General features: G+C 41.9%; 1 protein-coding gene across 1 annotated transcript; it reads right to left on the bottom strand.

The window, feature by feature from the left end:
• Nucleotides 1-186: 186 nt before the first annotated feature.
• On the bottom strand, nt 187-7689 carry LOC112252817 (thioredoxin-dependent peroxide reductase, mitochondrial). The gene is made up of 7 exons (XM_024424448.2): nt 7560-7689; nt 3941-4052; nt 3671-3812; nt 3329-3464; nt 2109-2212; nt 566-731; nt 187-455 (listed from the first exon to the last, which is right to left on the bottom strand). Exons 1-7 carry the CDS (start codon nt 7593-7595, stop codon nt 402-404), a joined length of 750 nt encoding a protein of 249 aa, XP_024280216.1. The 5' UTR covers nt 7596-7689; the 3' UTR covers nt 187-401.
• Between the last annotated feature and the right edge of the window lie 15620 nt (nt 7690-23309).

Here is a 23309-nt window from a genome sequence, read left to right as displayed (position 1 = left end):
TTTTGGGAAAATACAATCTGTGTATGATCACACTTTTTAAATCAGTAGAATAAAACTGGTGTGATGGCAGCTTTTCCCTTATTTTGACACTGTCAGACCTCATTCTCTTTACAATATTCATGTACATGCTCTTTTCAATTTTAGAACCATTAAAATAATGCGAACATGTAGGCTCAATACAAGCAATGTGATGAAAGGGAAACTTTATTACATTAAGTTCATGACGCTAGCTAACAGGATGAAATATTTCAACTCTGACAAGCCTTTTTCTGATTGCTTTGAAGACAAATGTACCTTTTTTAAAATCTAAACCTAATGGAAAATATTTGGTATATCTATTCAGTGTTTTCTTTTCAGTTGTGGATAATTTATTGAATATTAAGCTGTGAAGTGCAAGTCCTCTAGTCGTTGACCTTCTCAAAGTACTCCTTTGAACCATCGGGAGTTGGCTTGATCTGAAAAAGAAGAACTGATGAGACCAAGACTTTGCTACACATTTTTTGGTGCTTGTATTTATTTCAGATGTCTGAGGGCCTGGTGGGGTAGTGAAGGGGAGTGGCCTCACCGTAGGAGAGTCAGGGGTCCAGCTAGCAGGGCACACTTCACCGTGAGTCTCCACAAACTGGAAGGCCCTCACCAGACGCAGGGTCTCGTCCACACAGCGGCCCACTGGCAGGTCGTTGACGCTCATGTGCTTCACCACCCCATTTGGATCAATGATAAACAGTCCCCTAATGAACAATGGACAACTACTTAATGTCAGGGTAGAAATCCATGATATACAGTGTCTAAAATTCAATGTTTATTTACTCGAGGCAGTTTGTCTGAATATGTATTTTCCAGTTGAAGTTGGAAATTTACATACACTTAAGTTGGATTGATTAAAATTTGTTTTTCAATCACTCCACAAATTTCTCATTAAACTATAGTTTTGGCAAGTTGGTTAGGACATCTACTTTGTGCATGACAAGTCATTTTTCCAACAATTGTTTACAGACAGTGAATTATAAGTGAAATATCACAATTCCAGTGGGCCAGAAGTTTACATACACTAAGTTGACTGCCTTTAAACAGCTTGGAAAATTTCAGAAAATTATACAAAGCATAAATACCTCATTTACAGAAGTATTCAGACCCTTTGCTATGAGACTTCAAAATTGAGCTCAGGTGCATCCTGTTGATGCAACCCATCCCCAAATCCCCATCCCTATTGATCATCCTTGAGATGTTTCTACAACTTGATTGGAGTCCACCTGTTGGAGTTTGACAAAACCCAATGGCACCTAAACCTTCCAGGACTCAGACCATGAGAAACAAGATTGAAACCAAAATTGAATTATTTGGCCTGAATGCCAAGTGTCACGTCTGGAGGAAACCTGGCACCATCCCTACGGTGAAGCGTGGTGGTGCATTATGCTGTGGGGATGTTTTTCAGCGGCAGGGACTGCAAGACTAGTCAGGATCGAGGGAAAGATGAATGGAGCAAAGTACAGAGAAATCCTTAATTTAAACAAGCTCCAGAGCACTCAGGACATCAGACTGGGGCGAAGGTTCACCTTCCAACATGACAACGACCCTAAGCACACAGCCAAGGCAAAGCAGGAGTGGCTTCGGAACAAGTCTCTGAATGTCCTTGAGTAGCCCGGACTTGAACCTGATAGAACATCTCTGTTAAACCTGAAAATAGCTGTGCAGCGACGCTCCCCATCCAACCTGACAGAGCTTGAGAGGATCTGCAGAGAATGGGAGAAAATCCCCAAATACACGTGTGCAACGCTTGTAGCGTCATTCCCAAGAAGACTCGAGTCTGTAATCGCTGCCAAAGGTGCTTCAACTAAGTATTGAGTAAAGGGTCTGAATACTTAGGGGTCTGACCACTTTTGTTGTAATAAAGTTGCTAAAGTTTCGAAAAAACTGTCTTTGCTTTGTCATTATCGGGTATTGTGTGTCGTAGATCGATGAGGGGGAAAAAAGCAATTTAATCCATTTTAGATTAAGGCTGTGTAACGTAACAAGATGTGGAAAAATTGACAGGGTCAGAATACTTTCCGAATGCACTATATAGTGGGAACAGGGTGCCGTTTGGGACGCACCCATAGTTACTGTACCTCAGTGCAATGCCAGGACCCTCCAGAAGTACACCATAGTCTCTGGACACCTGTTTGTTGAGGTCTGCCAGCAGGGGGATGTGGATTTCACCCAAACCTCCAGCCTGAGAATAAGACGCCATGACAAATGATTAGCATGTAGCCACACAACTGCTGTTTGTGTCTATGGAACACTGTCTGTATAATAATACTATATGGGATTTAAAGCACCTTTAAAAAAACAAGGACACTGTGTAGAGCAAAGAGTGTAAAAAAACTAAAAACAGGGATAAAACAACTCAAATTGAAATAAAAGCTACTTAGCTTAAGCTAGGGCTGAGTAAGGGGGGGCAAGCTAAGTTGAGGGGAAAACCAGACAGAACAGGTGGGTTCTGAAGCTGGTTTTGAAAGTGGTGAAGGAGTCAGAGTTGCAGATGGGAGAGTTTGAGGGCAGTGGAGCTGAATGCCCAGTCCCCAATGGTCTTGTCTTTGGGATGGTATGTAGTCCAGAGTGAGAGGAGCAGAGACAGTGGGAGGGAGTGTGCGTGTAGAGGAGGTCAGAAAGTTATGGAGGGCCTTGTAGGTGAGCGGTAGGATCTATTGGTACAGTGCCTGTCTAATCGTACAATTTCAGCCTATTTTGGTGGGATGGAGTTTTGGCCTGCCTCCGGCAGTAAATTTGTTTATAGACAAGAGAGTTCCAAACCTCTCTGCCAACAACAGCTATTTTTCAGTTTTCCCCTCCCCACCCACTCAGTCCTAGCGAAATTCTTGCTTGAGAAATTGCTCTTTGCTAAGAAGCTCTTTTGGTTTATTTTTTATCATTTTAATTGAAAACAATCACAGTACTTAATTGTTAACAAGAAATGACTTGATATTGAGATTGAAATAGCTGCATTGGACCTTTAAGTTCGAAGACACACCAGAATGGCTTTACAAGAGGTGTCGAGTGTTCCTGAGTTGTCCAGTCTCCGATTTGACTTCAATTTGCTTGAAAATCAGAGACAAGGTTTGAATATTGCTGTGCATTAATGATTCCCAATCAAATTTACAGAACTTGTGCAAATTTGACAAAAACAATGGATAAATGTTGCCCTAAGTGTTGTGCAAACGTATTCCTTTTTAGATTGAATTTTAAGGCAGCAAAGCAAAAATGTGAAGACTGTGCAAGGGGTGTGTTGACTTTCACTAGCGGCTGAATGTATATAGAATAATGGTAAGTCTATGTACACCCACTGTACCTTGCGTGGGGTGTTTATCCATGCCAGGTGGGCGAAGTGAGAGTCCACTGACACGCCCACCACTTCACAGTTGATGTCATGGAACTCGCTGGCCTTGTCACTGAACGAGATGATCTCTGTCGGGCAAACAAATGTGCTGTAAGGAGACAAAGAAATGTTTAAAAAACATATATAGAATGTCACATCCACAATCTCTTGCTTAGGTATCTGTAGTGCAAAGGGAATAGGCCGCTAAATCATTCCTTAAATTATGAAGATGAATAAAGTCACAGATTGTGTACACCACATGCAGCTAATCAAAGCAATCCATTCGTGTCTTTCCAGAGGAATAGAGGTACTCACAAATCGAGTGGGTAGAAGAAAAGAACCAGGTATTTGCCCTTAAAGTCATCTAGGCCCAACTCCTTAAACTCGCCATTGTGGACAGCTGTAGCTTTAAAATGCGGTGCATGTTGAGTGACAGCTGGAGCCCACTTGGCAGTACCTATTGGGAGAAAGATGTTAAATGAATAACGTTGATTCTATATTTACATCACAATGACAAGAAGTGCATCTATCTCTCACTTTGATCAACTTCATTCCCTGTCCCGAAGGTCTACAGTCAATACCTACTGGTGGATAAACAGGCTTTCTGCAGTGCAGGATGGGTGAGAATTCTTGAGGCCTTGCTCACTGAAGTTCCATGTGGCAAAGCTGCTTTCAGTCCTCCAGATGCAACTATTACCTTGATGTGAGCAGTGTTCATTTCATCAACAAAAATGGATTAACTTATCCGTCAAACATGTATTTTTATGTGGCAATTGATGAGACTGACTAAATAAACCCAGAAAAAAACCTGGTGGCGCGTTCAGAAGGACGCAACGTTTTGGAACGTTCAGATGGAAAAAATGCCACGTAGAACAAACATGCCTCTCTGACATGTTGAAAAATGAATAACGTCTGCTCTATTCATGGAATTTCGATCTGCACCGTTCGAGAACGTTTTGCAACTGAGCATGGCCCTGGTAACATTACCAGTAGCCTATGTGCAAATACTTGGTGGCACATAAAGAAAAGAAAGGAAAAGGGATAGCAAACAATTTGACTAAATTATTATTGCCACTACGCTACATCTGACTGGGTAAATAACTTTATTTTGAGTTAATGTGGACTCGGTGACATACAGTCCACAGACTTGAGCACTTGGACCAGGACTCGAGCCCTGTTACTCGGACTTCAGCCATTGGTACTCGTGACTCAAAATTTAGTGACTTGACTGCATCACTGAGCGAACAGTCATTAGCTCCCGTTCTACTTTTGGACATCAATGTGGCTGCTGTGTCTGTCGACCGTTGATAACAACGGCAAAGCGACCGCGTGACGGATCTGGTTTTTTTTGTGCTACACGTCTGTTTGTTTTGTATGTAATACCTATGTGGGCTGAATTAGGAATTTACACGGCCAGATAATTGCTATACTGTTTGTGATTTTCATATGTCTGCTGTTGGGAAGAGAATGGGATGTTATGCAGAAAAATATGTTGGTAGGACAAGGCGATGTATGTTTGTGCACATGGAAGTCAGTGATTACAGTGCCTTCAGAAAGTTCACACCCCTTTTCCCACCTTTTGTTGTGTTACAAAGTGGCATTAAAATTGATTTTTTTTTATTTATTACGATTTACACAACATACTGTAATGTCAGTGGCAGAAAAATGTGAACATTTGTAAAACATGAATGAAAAGTAAAACACTAATATATCTTTATTACATAAGTATTCAACCCCAGAGTCGATACATGTTACAAACACCTTTGGAAGTGAATACAGCTGTAAACTGGGTACATTTCTAAGAGCTTTCCACACCTGGATTGTGCAACATTTGCCCATTTTTATTTCAAAATTCTTAAAGTTCGGTCAAATTGGTTGTTGATCTTTGCTAGACAACCATTTTCAGGTCTTGCAATAGATTTTCAAGTAGATTTAAGTATGGAGAAAATATGGAGAGTTGTACTCAGTTAATGTGTTGTATTGGATTTGGCCCAAACATAACCATTTTATACAAGACAAAAAGTGAATTGCTTTGCCAATTTCTTTTTTGCAGTATAGCTTTAGTGCCTTGTTGCAAGCAGGACACATGTTTTGGAATATTTTTATTATGTACAAGCTTATTTCTTTTCACTCTGTCAATTAGGTTAGTAATTGTGGAGTAACTAAAATGTTGTTGATCAATACTCAGTTTTCCCCTATCACAGCCATTAAACTCTAACTGTTTTAAAGTTACCATTGGCCTCATGGTGAAATCCCTGAATAGTTTCCTTCCTCTCTGGCAACTGATTTAGGAAAGAAGTCTGTATCTTTGTAGTGACTGGGTGTATTGATACACCATCCAAAGTTTAATTACACTTAAAATATTAATGCAACATGTAAAGTGTTGGTCCCATATTTCATGAACTGAAATAAAAGATCCCATTAATTTTCCATACACACAAAAAGCTTATTTCTCTCAAATTGGGAACAAATTCATTTACATCCCTGTTAGTGAGCATATCTCCTTTGCCAAGATAATCCATCCACCTGACAGGTTTGGCATATCAAGAAGCTGATTAAACGGCATGGTCATTACACAGGTGCACCTTGTGCTGGGGACAATAAAGGGCCACTCTAAAATGTGCCGTTTTGTCACACAACACAATGCCACAGATGTCTCAAGTTGAGGGAGCATGCAATGGCATGCGGACTGTAGAAATGTCCACCAGAGCTGTTGCCAGAAAATGTCATGTTAATTTCTCTAACATAAGCCGCCTTCAACATTGTTTTCGGACACGCAGACCACGTGTATGGCATCGTGTGGACGAGTGGATAACATTCCACAATCAACTGCCTGATCAACGCTATGCAAGGAATAAGTCGCTATGCATGAGGCAAATGGTGGACACACCAGATACGAACTGCTTTTCTGAGCCACACCCATATTTTTTTTAAGATGCATGCATATCTGTATTCTCGGTCATGTGAAATACATAGATTAGGGCCTAATGAATTTATTTCAATTGACTGATTTCTCAGTAAAATCTTTGAAATTGTCGCATTTTATATTTTTGTTCAATATAACTTCACCATGCTCAAAGGGATATAGGATGTCTGCTTTTAAATGTTTACCCATCTACCAATAGGTGCCCTTCCTTGAGAGGCATTGGAAAACCTCCCTTGTCTTTGTGGTTGAATATGTGTTTAAAATTCACTGCTCGGCTGAGGGACCTTACAGATAATTGTATGTGTGGGGTACAGAGATTAGGCAGTCATTTACACATCATGTTAAACACTATTATTGCACACAGAGTGAGTCCATGCAAATTATGATGTGACTTGTTAGGCAAATGTTTACTTCTGAACTTATTAAGTCTTGCCATAACAAAGTGGTTGAATACTTATTGACTTAAGACATTTCAGATTCATTTTTATTCATTTGTACAAATTTAATAATCCTAATTCCACATTGACATTATGGCGTATTGTGTGAAGGCCAGTGACAAAACAAATCTGAATTGAATCCATTTTAAATTCAGGCTGTAACACAACAAAATGTGTAAAAAGTGAAGGGATGTGAATACTTTCTGAAGGCACTGTATGTTTACTATAGGTTAATTTATTTATTTATTTTTATTTTACCTTTATTTAACCAGGTAGGCAAGTTGAGAACAAGTTCTCATTTAGTTAATGAGGCAATACGAATGTGATGTGAAAATGTGACAAATATTAAAGGGCATTCAGTTGACTAAAATGACCCACTGTTTGTGATTTTGAAAATACCTAGACTAAAATCATTATTCAAATGACAAAAATGGCCCTAAGACTTAATGATATATTGGTCAAATCGACTAAGACTAGACTAAATAACATTTGTTTTAAAAGAGTGCCAAAATGAACACTGACGTTAAAGAGGGCAAGAGAGACACATTGCACATCCTGACAACTGTTATTGGCGCTGAAGAGCATTATACTTAGTATAACAAATTATTGTATATTTAGATTTTTAAGCCTTTGAGCAGAGGGATTTGTTCTGAAGACGGTCACGCAGTTACAGTGACGTAGCCGTCAATATCTATGATGAGACTCATTGCAACTCCTCTTACAATTGGCATTGCCAATTTATATAGCCACAACGAAATGATAAATTGCCATTATACCGTTTGCATTTCAATGCAGCACACCACTACTGGTAACATAAACATATATTCCTAAATGAACTCACAGAGGTCTTTAGTAGTCTCCCAACGGTGGCTGCCATCTTGTATTATGACGTTGTTTTAGGGCGTCATTCAAAAGTTTTGCGCAGGTAGGCTGCGTAATGGCACTTAACTTATGTAGCTAGGTAAAACACATTTGCAATCCCTTGTAAAATTGGCTTTTTGAATATAAATATATAAATAAACATATTGCAGATCAAACCACAGCACACTATTTGTATGCTGTGGTTTGTTTGCCAGTTTCTGCAAATGTCTTGATTTTCTTGATCACGCTTGGCAAACTGCGCAGCGCTCAGCTCGCAGGCTCTCGTGAACATGGCAAACACACCTCTGCCATGTGAGCTTCTTCTTCTTCTTCTTTTATTGGGTTTAACGGTGGTTGGCATTCAATAAATGTTGCATTACGGCCACCTACTAGACTGGAATATAATTCCCTTATATTTTGCTTTAAAAAAAATAATTACAAAAAATATAAATCAACAAATACACTACCATCTAACCCTTCACTCACTAAAATCCCACCACCCTACTCCACTATTTATATCTATTTAGTCATATTTCAGGCCAACAGCCTGAAAGGACGGGACACCACCACTCAACACAACCTGTAACTCTTATGATGTCAAGTTTATTACACCCAAATACCTCTGCAGCTGCCACCACAACCAAAATGTTCTGCGACTTACATTCTATCCATGCAGTACAGTTGATAATCATTGCTATAAAATGCAAACAATACAATCTTAGTGAAGCATATAGCACCTGTTGGCCTATAGCGTAGTGGTTAGAGCGTAGGGCCTAGTAACTGAAATGTTGCTGGATCGAATCCCTGAGCTACAAGGTAAAAAATATGTTGTTCTGGCCATGAGCAAGGCAGTTAACCCATTGTTCCCTGGGTGCTGAAGATGTGGATGTTGATTAAGGCAGCCCCCCGCACCACTCTGATTCAGAGGGGTTGGGTTAAATGTTGAAGACACATTTCAGTTGAAGCCATTCAGTTGTACAACTGACTAGGTATCCCTCTGTACTGGTACAGATCTATTACTCACACCACTCCCATTAGGATCCCTTGACCCATCTTCCTCCACTTTCTTCACTGCCACAGCATTTGACAACTTCTGCACTACTCTAACCATGGAAACCTCAACCTGCCTCTCTCGCACTGGACATTTCTGATCCCCAACCCCATATGGGCACCACTACAATTAACACATACCACTACTTTCCAAAATTCTACACATTCCTTTGTCTCGTGCCCTTCTGCACAATTCTCACACCTAGGAACCACACTTTTCCTTTAACCAATGTGAAATGGCTAGCTAGTTAGCGGTGGTGCACGCTAATAGCGTTTCAATCGGTGACGTCACTTACTCTGAGGCCTTGAAGTAGTTGTTCCCTTTGCTCTGCAAGCTTTTGTGGTGCGATGGGTAACAATGCTTCGTGGGTGACTGTTGTTTGTGTGTAGAGGGTCCCTGGTTCGAGCCCAGGTAGGGGTGAGGAGAGGGACGGAAGCTATACTGTTACATTGATGCTGTAGGGTGGCTGGAGTCTTTGATAATTTTTAGGGCCTTCCTCTGACACCGCCTGATATAGAGGTCCTGGATGGCAGGAAGCTTGGCCCCAGTGATGCCCAAAGTTTTGTTGTCGATGCGTCATTCGTTTAACGCGGAGCACCTGCTCCCTCTGACCAGCAGAAACACAAACAATTAGATGTCAGCCACAGATGTCAGTTGTGATTAGAATTGTGTCACTGAAGGAGGAACCCCACATAAAGGAACATTTTATGGGGTTTTGTAGTCAGAGGAGTCCACGGGCCAACATTTGACATCCCTGATTCTCAAAAGATTAGAGGAGCTTAAAATTCATTTTGAGGACTGCAGCGGACAGTCTTGTGATAATGGGGCCAACATGAGAGGCAAAAACAAATGTGTCCAAGCCAGACTCCTGGAAATGAATCCATTTGTGCCACATTGAACCTGGTTGTGGCTGATGATTCTAGAAGTTCTGTCAATGCCACAGGTTACTTTGGCATCTTACACAAACTGTACATCTTGTTCTCAGCCTCCACACAGCAATGGGTCATCCTGAAAAAACATGTGGGCATCACTTTGAAGATGTGGACCGATACAAGTTGGGAGAGTAAAGTTAAGAGTGTCGAGCCACTGAGGTATCAGGCAGCAGCGGTGAGAGAGGCACTGATTGAGGTGAGGGATCAAACCAAAGACACTGTGATAAAGATTGAGGCCCAGTCCTTGTCAGAGGAGGTGGGATCATACCGCTTCAGCATCTGTACAGTGGTGTGGTATGACATCTTGAGCCAGATCCAACATGTGAGCAAGCTGATGCCGTCTCCCAGTATGCATGTGGATGTTGCAGTCAGTCTTCTCAGAAAGACAGAGAGAGGTCTCAGCAACTACAGGGCACCAGGCTTTATGGCTGCACAAACGTCAGCCAAGGATATTTGCGAGGGTATGAATGTAGCGGTCGTTCTACAGCAAAAAAAAGGCTGAGGTCCACAAAGCGACACTTTTTATACAAATCATTTGATGAGCCTTTGAGTGATGCCCTAAAGAAGCTGGAGGTTACATGTTTCAATGTCGTTGTTGATGCTACAACCTCAGCCTGTCAGGAAAGATTTTCCCCATTGGAAAATGTGGGAGAGAAGTTTGAAGTGCTGTCAACCTTCCAAAGTCTCTCAAATGAGGAGCTCACAGAACAATGTGAGGCCCTTAGTATGAGACTGCACTATAAAGAACACTCAGACTTGGATGGCAGAGAGCTTGCACAGGAACTGAAGAACTTGCCTGACTTGCCATCGAAGACCATGACCCTGCTTGAGCTGCTGATATTTATACAAAGCAGAGAGGAGCTATTCGAAGCTGAAGCTCATCAAACCCTACCTCAGGTCCACCATGTCACAGGAACTCCTTAGTGGCCTTGCTGTCATCAGTATTAACCATGCAATTGCTGGACAGATTTCTTATGATGATGTAATTGATGACTTTGCATCAAGGAAGGCAAGAAAGGTCAGGGTTTAGATGGCAGTTGTGCAATTTAGTTTGTATGTTTCTTGTTCGAAGTGCAATAGTGTAATAATCAGGTTCTCTGCTTTATACGTGTGTTATTCTATTTGTGTATTTGTGTGATATAGGATTTGTGCAATTTAGTTTTATTTGTGTGTTTTTTGATTGTAACCATGAGAATGTGTATAGCAAACAATGCCTTCCTCGTACAGCATTTCACATGTGATTTGGTTTGCATGTTTTCATATTGCGCTCCATTATTTACTTGCTAAACATTTAAAGCAGAAATACCTATTTTTCCCATATTACAACAACAGGCTATTTTCAAAAGACTCTCCCCCTTTCCCTACCCCCACCCCCTTTCTCAACAAGCCTAGAGTCACTTCCCCTTCACATGGCTTTTTGTTCTCTGACGTGATGGAACAGCTGCTTCACAGGATTGTATTATGTTGGAAATGCCATAGTAATGTACTTGGTGTAAAAGGGTTTATAAGTACACTACCGTTCAAAAAGGTTACTCAGAAATGTCCTTGTTTTTGAAAGAAAATTACTTTTTTTTATTCCATTAAAATAACATCAAATTGATCAGGAATACAGTGTAGACATTGTTAATGTTGTAAATAACTATTGTAGCTGGAAACGGCTGATTTTTAATGGAATATCTACATAGGCGTACAGAGGCCCATTATCAGCAACCATCACTCCTGTGTTCCAATGGCACGTTGTGTTAGCTAATCCAAGTTTATCATTTCAAAAGGCCAATTGATCATTAGAAAACGCTTTTTCAATTATGTTAGCACAGCTGAAAACGGTTGTTCTGATTAAAGAAGCAATAAAACCAGCCTTCTTTAGACTAGTTGAGTATCTGAAGCATCAGCATTTGTTGGTTCGATTATAGGCTCAAAATGGCCAGAAACAAAGACCTTTCTTCTGAAACTCGTCAGTCTATTCTTGTTCTGAGAAATTAAGGATATTCCATGTGAGAAATTGCCAAGAAACTGAAGATCTCATACAATGCTGTGTACTACTCCCTTCACAGAACAATGGAAACTGGCTCTAACAAGAATAGAAAGAGGAGAGTGAGGCCCCGGTGCACAACTGAGCAAGAGGACAAGTATATTAGAGTGTCTAGTTTGAGAAACAGACACCTCGCAAGTCCTCAACTGGCAGCTTCATTAAATAGTACCCGCAAAACATCAGTCTCAACGTAAACAGTGAGGAGGCGTCTCCGGGAGTTCCTCTGTCCACTGTCTGTGTCCTTTTGCACATCTTAATATTTTCTTTTTATTGGCCAGTCTGAGATATGTCTTTTTCTTTGCAACTCTGCCTAGAAGCCCCCCTAGGGGGGAGGGAAACCCAACTCTAGGGGGGAGGGAAAGAATGAGGAATGTGGAGGTTTAGTGTACCTATACCGTGAAATTATAAAAAGACAACTATTCATTGACTGCATAGGTATCATCTCCTACAGGCTTTGTTGTAACTCACTCTGAGGTCTGATGCAATTCTACCTGATATTCCTGCCTTCAGTTTTTTACTTACCTACACCTCTTCTCACTTGTGATTGCACAAGTTCATCAGTTGTTGGTGGAGGAATGGGGTAGGATATTATTTCTTTATTGAAGACTCATCTCTTCAGTAGGTCCTATGATTGAGTGTAGTCTGGCCCAGGGGTGTGTAGGTGAACGGAAAGGCACTGGAGCAACGAACCGCCCTTGCTGTCTCTGCCTGGCCGGTTCCCCTCTTTCCACTGGGATTCTCTGCCTCTAACCCTATTACGGGGGCTGAGTCACTGGCTTACTGGTGCTCTTCTATGCCGTCCCTAGGAGGGGTGTGTCACTTGAGTGGGTTGAGTCACTGACGTGATCTTCCTGTCCGGGTTGGCGCCCCACTCGGGTTCGTGCCGTGGGGGAGATCTTCGTGGGCTATTCTCAGCCTTGTCTCAGGGTAGTAAATTGGTGGTTTGAAGATATCCTTCTAGTGGCGTGGGGGCTGTGCTTTGGCAAAGTGGGTGGGGTTATATCCTGCCTGGTTGGCCCTGTCCGGGGGTATCGTCAGACGGGGCCACAGTATCTCCCGACCCCTCCTGTCTCAGCCGCCAGTATTTATGCTGCAATAGTTTGTTTCGGGGGTCTCTCTCTCTATCAGCCCTAGGACCATGCCTCAGGACTACCTGGCCTGATGACTCCTTGCTGTCCCCAGTCCACCTGGTCATGCTGCTGCTCCAGTTTCAACTTTTCTGCCTGTGGCTATGGAACACTGACCTGTTCACCGGACGTGCTACCTTATCCCGGACCTGCTGTTTTCAACTCTCTCTGTCACGCCCTGACCTTAGTATTCTTTGTTTTCTTTATTATTTTGGTTAGGTCAGGGTGTGACATGGGTGATGTACAGTGCCTTGCGAAAGTATTTGGCCCCCTTGAACTTTGCGACCTATTGTCACATTTCAGGCTTCAAACAGAAAGATATAAAACTGTATTTTTTGGGGAAGAATCAACAACAAGTGGGACACAATCATGAAGTGGAACGACATTTATTGGATATTTCAAACTTTTTAACAAATCAAAAACTGAAAAATTGGGCGTGCAAAATTATTCAGCCCCCTTAAGTTAATACTTTGTAGCGCCACCTTTTGCTGCGATTACAGCTGTAAGTCGCTTGGGGTATGTCTCTATCAGTTTTGCACATCGAGAGACTGACATTTTTTCCATTCCTCCTTGCAAAACAGTTCGAGCTCAGTGAGGTTGGATGGAGAGCATTTGTGAACAGCAGTTTTCAGTTCTTTCCACAGATTCTCGATTGGATTCAGGTCTGGACTTTGACTTGGCCATTCTAACACCTGGATATGTTTATTTTTGAACCATTCCATTGTAGATTTTGCTTTATGTTTTGGATCATTGTCTTGTTGGAAGACAAATCTCCGTCCCAGTCTCAGGTCTTTTGCAGACTCCATCAGGTTTTCTTCCAGAATGGTCCTGCATTTGGCTCCATCCATCTTCCCATCAATTTTAACCATCTTCCCTGTCCCTGCTGAAGAAAAGCAGGCCCAAACCATGATGCTGCCACCACCATGTTTGACAGTGGGGATGGTGTGTTCAGGGTGATGAGCTGTGTTGCTTTTACGCCAAACATAACGTTTTGCATTGTTGCCAAAAAGTTCAATTTTGGTTTCATCTGACCAGAGCACCTTCTTCCACATGTTTGGTGTGTCTCCCAGGTGGCTTGTGGCAAACTTTAAACGACACTATTTATGGATATCTTTAAGAAATGGCTTTCTTCTTCCCACTTTTCCATAAAGGCCAGATTTGTGCAATATACGACTGATTGTTGTCCTATGGACAGAGTCTCCCACCTCAGCTGTAGATCTCTGCAGTTCATCCAGAGTGATCATGGGCCTCTTGGCTGCATCTCTGATCAGTCTTCTCCTTGTATGAGCTGAAAGTTTAGAGGGACGGCCAGGTCTTGGTAGATTTGCAGTGGTCTGATACTCCTTCCATTTCAATATTATCGCTTGCACAGTGCTCCTTGGGATGTTTAAAGCTTGGGAAATCTTTTTGTATCCAAATCCGGCTTTAAAATTCTTCACAACAGTATCTCGGACCTGCCTGGTGTGTTCCTTGTTCTTCATGATGCTCTCTACGCTTTTAACGGTCCTCTGAGACTATCACAGTGCAGGTGCATTTATACGGAGACTTGATTACACACAGGTGGATTGTATTTATCATCATTAGTCATTTAGGTCAACATTGGATCATTCAGAGATCCTCACTGAACTTCTGGAGAGAGTTTGCTGCACTGAAAGTAACAGGGCTGAATAATTTTGCACGCCCAATTTTTCAGTTTTTGATTTGTTAAAAAAGTTTTAAATATCCAATAAATGTCGTTCCACTTCATGATTGTGTCCCACTTGTTGTTGATTCTTCACAAAAAACACAGTTTTATATCTTTATGTTTGAAGCCTGAAATGTGGCAAAAGTTCGCAAAGTTCAAGGGGGCCGAATACTTTCGCAAGGCACTGTATGTGTTTTTGTTCCTGTCTATGTATTAGTTGCTTGTGTCTGCACTTACAGTGGGGAAAACAAGTATTTGATAACCTGCAAAATCAGCAGTGTTTCCTACTTACAAAGCATGTAGAGGTCTGTAATTTTTATCATAGGTACACTTCAACTGTGAGAGACGGAATCTAAAACAAAAATCCAGAAAATCACATTGCATGATTTTTAAGTAATTAATTTGCATTTTATTGCATGACATAAGTATTTGATCACCTACCAACCAGTCAGAATTCCGGCTCTCACAAACCTGTTAGTTTTTCTTTAAGAAGCCCTCCTGTTCTCCACTCATTACCTGTATTAACTGCACCTGTTTGAACTTGTTACCTGTATAAAAGACACCTGTCCACACACTCAATCAAACAGACTCCAACCTCTCCACAATGGCCAAGACAAGAGAGCTGTGTAAGGACATCAGGGATAAAATAGTAGACCTGCACATGGCTGGGATGGGCTACAGGACAATAGGCAAGCAGCTTGGTGAGAAGGCAACAACTGTTGGCGCAATTATTAGAAAATGGAAGAAGTTCAAGATGACGGTCAATCACCCTCGGTCTGGGGCTCCATGCAATATCTCACCTCGTGGGGCATCAATGATCATGAGGAAGGTGAGGGATCAGCCCAGAACTACACGGCAGGACCTGGTCAATGACCTGAAGAGAGCTGGGACCACAGTCTCAAAGAAAACCATTAGTAACACACTACACCGTCATGGATTAAAATCCTGCAGCGCACACAAGGTCCCCCTGCTCAAGCCAGTGCATGTCCAGGCCCATCTGAAGTTTGCCAATGACCATCTGGATGATCCAGAGGAGGAATGGGAGAAGGTCATGTGATCTGATGAGACACAAATAGAGTTTTTTGGTCTAAACTCCACTCGCCATGTTTGGAGGAAGAAGAAGGATGAGTACAACCCCAAGAATAACATCCCAACGTGAAGCATGGAGGTGGAAACATCATTCTTTGGGGATGCAAAGGGGACAGGACGACTGCACCATATTGATGGGAGGATGGATGAGGCCATGTATCGCGAGATCTTGGCCAACAAACTCCTTCCCTCAGTAAGAGCTTTGAAGATGGGTCGTGGCTGGGTCTTCCAGCATGAAATCGATCCGAAACACACAGCCAGGGCAACTAAGGAATGGCTCCGTAAGAAGCATCTCAAGGTCCTGGAGTGGCCTAGCCAGTCTCCAGACCTGAACCCAATAGAAAATCTTTGGAGGGAGCTGAAAGTCCGTATTGCCCAGCGACAACCCCGAAACATGAAGGATATGGAGAAGGTCTGTATGGAGGAGTGGGCCAAAATCCCTGATGCAGTGTGTGCAAACCTGGTCAAGAACTACAGGAAACGTATGATCTCTGTAATTGCAAACAAAGGTTTCTGTACCAAATATTAAGTTCTGCTTTTCTGATGTATCAAATATGTATGTCATGCAATAAAATGCTAATGAATTACTTAAAAATCATACAATGTGATTTTCTGGATTTTTGTTTTAGATTCCATCTCTCACAGTTGAAGTGTACCTTTGATAAAAATTACAGACCTCTACATGCTTTGTAAGTAGGAAAACCTGCAAAATCGGCAGTGTTTCAAATACCTGTTCTCCCACTGTATATTACATAGCGTCACGTTCGGTTTGTGTTTTGTAAGTTTGTTTAGTGTTTCTTCGTCTTCATTAAAGAAGTATGTATTCAATTTACGCTGCGCCTTGGTCTCCTCCATACATCGAACGTGACAGAATAACCCACCAAACAAAGGCCCAAGCAGCGTGAAAGGGAGGAACAGCGCTTGGTGAAAAAGACGGACCTGGGACGAGATACTGGACGGTAAAGGATCCTGGACGTGGGAGGAGATACTGGCAGGAGAGGATCACCTACCATGGAGGCAGTTGGAGTTAGCACGGGAGGAACGGCGACGATATAAGGGTACACGGCTAGCACGGAAGCCTGAGTGGCAGCCCCAAGATTGTTTTGGGGGGATGGCACACGAGGAGATTGGCTGAGTCAGATAGGAGACCTGAGCCAACTCCTCGTGTTTACTGTGGGGAGTGTGTTACTGGTCAGGCACAGTGTTATGCAGAGATGCTCACGGTGTCTCCAGTGCGCATTTCTAGCCCGGTGCGCTCTATTCCAGCTCATCGCATTGGCCGGGCTAGAATGGGCATCCAGCCAGGAAGGAGGGTGCCGGCTCAGCGCTCCTGGTCTCCAGTATACCTCCATGGACCAGGATATGCTGCGCCGGCTCTGCGTACTGTGAGTCTGCACAGCTCTGTGCGTCCTGTGCCAGCGCCCTGCATTTGCAGGGCAAGTATAAACATCCAGCCAGGACGGGTTGTGTCAGCTCTACACTCCAGACCTCCAGTACGCCTCCACAGCCCAGTACGCCCTGTGCCTGCTCCCCGCACTCACCCTGAGATGCGTATCCCCAGCCCAGTACCACCAGTGCCAACACCACGCGCCAGGCTTCCTGTGCGTCTCCAGAGCCCTGTACACCCTGTTCCTCCTCCCCGCACTCGCCCTGAGGTGCATGTCCTCAGCCCGGTACCACGCACCAGTTCTCCAGTGCGTCTCCAGGGTCCAGTACTCCCTGTTCCTGCTCCTCGCACTCGCCCTGAGGTGAGTGTCCCCAGCCCGGTACCACCCAGACCCTCCCATATAGGCTTAGGTGTGCGGCCGGGAGTCCGCACCTTTGGGGGGGGTACTGTCATGCCCTGACCTTAGTATTCTGTTTTCTTTATTATTTTGTTTAGGTCAGGGTGTGACATGGGTGATGTATGTGTTTTTGTTCCTGTCTAGGGGTTTTGTATGTCTATGGGTGTTTACTAGTCTAGGTGTTATGTATGTATTTGTGTATTTGTGAGACGTAGAGTAGGTGAATGGATGATCTCCGCACGTATGGTTCCCACCGTGAAGCATGGAGGAGGAGATGTGATGGTGTGGGGGTGCTTTGCTGGTGACACTGCCAGTGATTTATTTAGAATTCAAGGCTGTTGGAAAAGCATTCCAAGTGAATCTGGTTGAGAGAATGCCAGAGTGTGCCTCGTGAGGTATTGGTTGGTCTCATAAAGGCAGGGCAACCATACTGCCGAGCACCATTACAGCTGCTAACGTTTCAGCCGAGCGTCATTACAGTTCTATCACTCTCAAACAGAGAAATGCACATGAAACGTTAGCTAGACGCCAATGCAATACGTAAATACGTTCTAAAATGTAAGTTCATTCTAAATGATAATGACTCTCAAAAACACACATGCTTATGTCAATATCCTGACTGGTTTTATAACGTAAATACCATGTACACCTTAGTTACTTATGAAGACAGCCATATAATTTAGACAGCATAAAGCTAACCCGGATTCTCCATTCATAAACATCACAGCTAACATTAACTGGCTAGCTAGCTACTGTAGCTGGCGCAATGTCTTGGTACTGCAACCTGTCAAGCAGAAAACAGGCCATCTCTGCATCAGACTTCAGCCCTTTTAAGGGCCATAACTTCACTCCAGCGATAAAAATTGTTACCTATATTTACTCTTTTTGGCACATGATTCCGCAACCAGTGGGGCTGGATGCTTGCCTAAAAAATCCAGCATTGTTGATTGCGCTCGGAAGAAGATGATCAGGCCTCAGAGTGACGCTTCTCAAAGAGGGAAGGTGCAGCCCTCCAATTTGAAAACAAGAAAGCACCGTCTTTTGTTGACCATCAGAAAAACTGAAATTCTGAACGCAATTTTGTAAGGGCCCAAAGCATTTTTTTGGGGGTGTGAAACACTGTCGTTCCACTATTACTGCAGATATATTATGGACATTTTATGACATAATGCAAAAATTCTACATTAATTCTCAGTTAAATAAATGTTTTTTTAAACTATTTTATGCATGTTCTTGATTTAGTGGCACAGATACTTGCATGCATTTTAGAACAAATAGGATATTACGAAAATGTAAGAAAATATATAGTTGAATCTCCTAAAACCAGATGAGGACATACATATTCCACGCAACGTTAGTGTTTCATTTGATCTATTCAGGCACAAAGACCTACTTTACTGAGTGTGTTTGGGACAAGTACTAAGTGAATGTTAGAGTTCTGTGAGTGTTGAAGTTAGGTGTTAAGAGATTGAAATTTGGATAAGTGGTAAGCTGAAGTTCAACAAACGACTGAAATGTGGATAATAAGAGGATTGAAATTTGGATAATAAGATATATTATTAGTACTGAGTGGTTGGAGTGATTAGATAGTAAGTTTCAATGTATAACGTTATCTAGGGGTTCCATCCACCACCGCCCATTGTAGTCTGGGACTACTAGTAATAGCACGAGGTGTTATTGAGCACGGGGTGTTGTTTTATATGTATAGGAAGTAGTGGCAAGTCTATAGGCATTTCTGGGAATTGTCTATGTAGTCTGGGACCACTATACCATAGTTCTGTGAGGCTAGAGTGTACCATATTCTCTGCAAGGCTAGAGAACCGTTGAAGATACATAGGGAGTGGTGTAGATATTAATACCTAAGACTTCTGTGTGATGTGAAAGAGGTGCATGTCTGAATGAATACCCCAACAGTTCCGTGTGAGTTTTTCTATAACGTTATCTAGGGGTTCTGTGATCCACCACCCGTCAATCTACAGGTAATGAGCACTGACAGGAGAAGCCATTGAAAAGTATGGGAGGGTAAACAGCTGATACGGGTAAGGGCTGTTCATTGATGCCACCTGACACAGATTTCCTCGAGAACATGATACAGTTGAAGTTGGAAGTTTACATACAGCTTAGCCAAATACATTTAAACTCAGTTTTTAACAATTAGCCTATTGGAAGTATGCTTTGGGTCATTGTCCATTTGGAAGACCCATTTGCGACCAAGCTTTAACTTTCTGACTGATGTCTTGAGATGTTGCTTCAATATATCCACATCATTTTCCTCCCTCATGATGCCATCTATTTTGTGAAGTGCACCAGTCCCCCCCTGCAACAAAGCAACCCCACAACATGATGCTGCCACCCCTGTGCTTCACGGTTGGGATGGTGTTGTTCGGCTTGCAAACCTCCCCCTTTTTCCTCCAAACATAACAATGGCCAAACAGTTCTATTTTTGTTTCATCAGACCAGAGGACATTTCTCCAAAAAGTACGATCTTTGTCCCCATGTGCAGTTACAAACTGTAGTCTGGCTTTTTTATTGCGGTTTTGGAGCAGTGGCTTCTTCCTTGCTGATCGGCCTTTCGGGTTATGTCGATATTGGACTCGTTTTACTGTGGATATAGATACTTTTGTACCGGTTTTCTCCAGCATCTTCACAGGGTCCTTTGCTGTTGTTCTGGGATTGATTTGCACTTTTCGCACCACAGCACGTTCATCTCTAGGAGACAGAACTCATCTCCTTCCTGAGAGGTATGGCGGCTGCGTGGTCCCATGGTGTTTATACTTGCATACTCTTGTTTGTATAGATGAACGTGCTACCTTCAGGCATTTGGAAATTGCTCCCAAGGATGAACCAGACTTGTGGAGGTCTACAATTTTTTTTCTGAGGTCTTGGCTGATTTCCTCTGAATTTCCCATGATGTTAAGCAAAGAGGCACTGAGTTTGAAGGTAGGCCTTGAAATACATCCACAGGTACACCTCCAATTCACTCAAATGATGTCAATTAGCCTATCAGAAGCTTCTAAAGCCATGACATCATTTTCTGGAATTTTCCAAGTTGTTTAACCGTCTTTAGAAACTTGTTTCAGGCTTCTGCTATAAAGGAGGGGGGAATGGGAGCAGAATGAGTCTGTGGTCTGGCAGAGTATCTCAGGCTCGTAACGCGCCGTCCCGACAGAGTTAGCTCTCGTTCCAGTGCTTTTCTTCAGACAATGGAATTCTACAGTTGGAACCTTATTGATGATTTATGTTAAAAACATCCTAAAGATTGATTCCATACATCGTTTGACTTGTTTCTACGGCCTGTAACGGAACTTTTCAAGTTTTTGTCTGGACATAGTGCTCGCGCCTCATGAAGATGGATTACTGGGCTGAACACGCTAACAACAAGTGGCTATTTGGACATAAATGATGGACTTTATGGAACAAATCAGTCATTTATTGTCAAACTGGGATTCCTGGAAGTGCCTTCTGATGAAGATCATCAAAGGTAAGTGAATATTTATAGTGTTATTTCTAACTTCTGTTGACACCAACATGGCAGATATTTCTTTGGCTGGATTGGGCTCTGAGCGCCGTTCTCAGATTATGCTTTTTCCGTAAAAGAAATTGAAATCTGACACAGCGGTTGCATTATGGAGAAGTCTATCTTTAATTCTGTGAATAATACTTGTATCTTTTATCAATGTTTATTGTGGGTATTTCTGCAAATAGACTAAAATGCCAACAATGCCTTCCAATTTGGAGAAAGTTATCATGTTTTTTTTTTTTAACCCTTACAAATAGCAGTAAAAGCAGAACATTGTTTGAGAGTGATCCATGCGTATTAGCAGTAGTAATTGAGAGGGTCTTCCTATTGGGAAGAAAGGGTCCTAGTTGAAGGAAACAGAAATGGAGACTAGTGAAAATAACAAAGTGAATTGCAATATTAGTGGCTTTCAGATAGCACTCTAATAATGCCACATTTTTAGTAATTTGAAGAAGCTGAAGTTTCAATACAAAGTTGCATTACGAACAGAGGGACAGATATTAAATTAGAGGCTGCCATCTGGTGTTTAGGTTAGAGATAAGCTTCCTGTGGACAAATAGATAAGCCGCCAGTGAAAATAAGTGGTACTCACTGAACTCAAACAGGTTGTAAGGGATACATTGGGACATTTGGGACAGAGGTATGAGTAATTGAATAAGAGACGTTTGGACAATTTTCAATGATTATTCCTCAATTATATAGTTTTGGTAACACCAGTAATTTAAGTAAGAAGGTAATGTCATCTAAAACAATAATCTGTTTTCAATACGTGGAACTGTGTCCAAAATTGAAGTAAATCCAAGTAAATGTTTCAGTACAGAGTATTGAGTTAAGCCAGCGCCTACTTTTTGAGGGACATAGCGGATTTGATAAACAACAGGTTTCATATTTTGACTAGTTGATGTCAAAGGGGCAGTCAGCAACAAGTCAATGCAACAAGTCAAAATGATAAGAAAGTGCCTATGTTGCTTAACAGGACACTGTATCTGAAGTACGATTCTGTATATGCATGGTTTTATCAAGACTTCCTGCCCAAGATGCAGTAAGCTCGATTACGATTTTTTTTTACACAGTTCCAAATTAAGTAAGGCTTGGCCATTTTGTTTGTTTTTACCCTACATTTTACCACACATGCCAGCACCCACACACAACCCACCTGTTATGAATATTTATCATTTGTGTTAATACCGTGTTTGATTTATTGTGTTGAGTCTTTATATTTGGTTTTAGTGGGTTCTTCATAGGTTGGGGGAAAAAATGCACCTTAAAGAGCACACAAATAAAATTTTCTGAAGTTTCTATTTTCCGGATTTTGGTTGCACACATGCAAATACTCCTGATAAGAAATGTACTGAAAAACCCAATGTAAACCTGGTACAAAAATGTTTGAAATGTCTTTAGATAATGAGTCTGAATACAGGGAAAGAAAAGGCAAAGACAAATTCACTTACTGGGGTTGAATGACCTCATTAAGGCTAGAGACATTGGGTGAGATTTAATTGTAATATGTAAACACTTATAATTAGGAAGAAGTTTATAATTTATCAATAGTCCTATGTGTGATTCAGACCATGAGAAGGAGAGAGCGCTGCCCCTGAATGAGGGAAACCTGTCTCTAGTCTATTTTACTACACCTTGAATGACCTTATGGGATACAATTATTTCCTTCTGGAGTTATCAAGGGTTGTAATTAACATTGGATTTGTTCTCCTGATTAGTACAAATGTTATTGAACTGGCAGTGTTGTTGTTTTTTGGACGCATGAATCCCGATGTGAGTCATGTGTCCAAAGGGATTACCTGTCCCCTGGGGCCCTTTGTTAAATATGCAAATGTATTTTGTTTACATGCCTGCCTGTAAAAGGAAAACATATATGTTGGTAATGGTTGACATTTACTCCAAATGGATTGAAGTGTTCCCTGGGTCAAACACTTTCTTGCAATTATCTAGTAATGTCTCTGTACTACAGAATGTATCAGATTGTTGGGTTTGTGGATTGTTACCAGACAGTGCTGAGACTATGCCATTACTTGCTATACCCCTCGGTGCATATGAAATATTGATGTGGACCAAAGCAAGTAACCTTACAGACAGAGAGCTTGATTGGGTAAAGGATAAGTTGTTTTATATGAATAAGTGTTTTGTTTGTTTTGTTACAGACAGAGAGCTTGATTGGAAAAAGGATAGGGTGTTTATATGAAGAAGTGTTTTGCTGTTGTTTGGGTCTGCAGGATTAGCCCTCTAACTCCCTGACCCTGTATCTCTGCGGTGAGGTTGCCAATGTGATAGGGGAGGAGAAGCCTATTTTCAAAAATGGTTTCAACAGTGCGTTGTTATTCTCTTTGACATTTGTATTAAGAATATTAGTGGTAGTATTAGTTTGTCATACAGTGAATAGTTTGTCTGGATTTCCTGAATCAGAAATACCCTTAACTAAACTGTTGTTCTGGTCTGTCCTCTCTCGAGGTTATGGCGAAGGTGACCACAGATGGTATCTATCAAGACTTCATG

Source organism: Oncorhynchus tshawytscha, linkage group LG06 (genome assembly GCF_018296145.1).
Source record: "Oncorhynchus tshawytscha isolate Ot180627B linkage group LG06, Otsh_v2.0, whole genome shotgun sequence".
Lineage (NCBI taxonomy): Eukaryota > Metazoa > Chordata > Actinopteri > Salmoniformes > Salmonidae > Oncorhynchus > Oncorhynchus tshawytscha.
Note: the sequence above shows the minus strand (reverse complement) of the source record. Positions and strands in the feature narration are given on the sequence as shown.

Bases quoted from the DNA above. Each gene is read 5' to 3' on its own strand.
- LOC112252817 (XM_024424448.2), bottom strand. From the start codon at position 7,595: ATGGCAGCCACCGTTGGGAGACTACTAAAGACCTCT. The intron at 3,465-3,670 runs GTGAGTACCTCT...GTCTCCTTACAG, and splicing joins TTCTTCTACCCACTCGATTT to CACATTTGTTTGCCCGACAG. The intron at 2,213-3,328 runs GTACAGTGGGTG...TCTTATTCTCAG, and splicing joins GGATAAACACCCCACGCAAG to GCTGGAGGTTTGGGTGAAAT.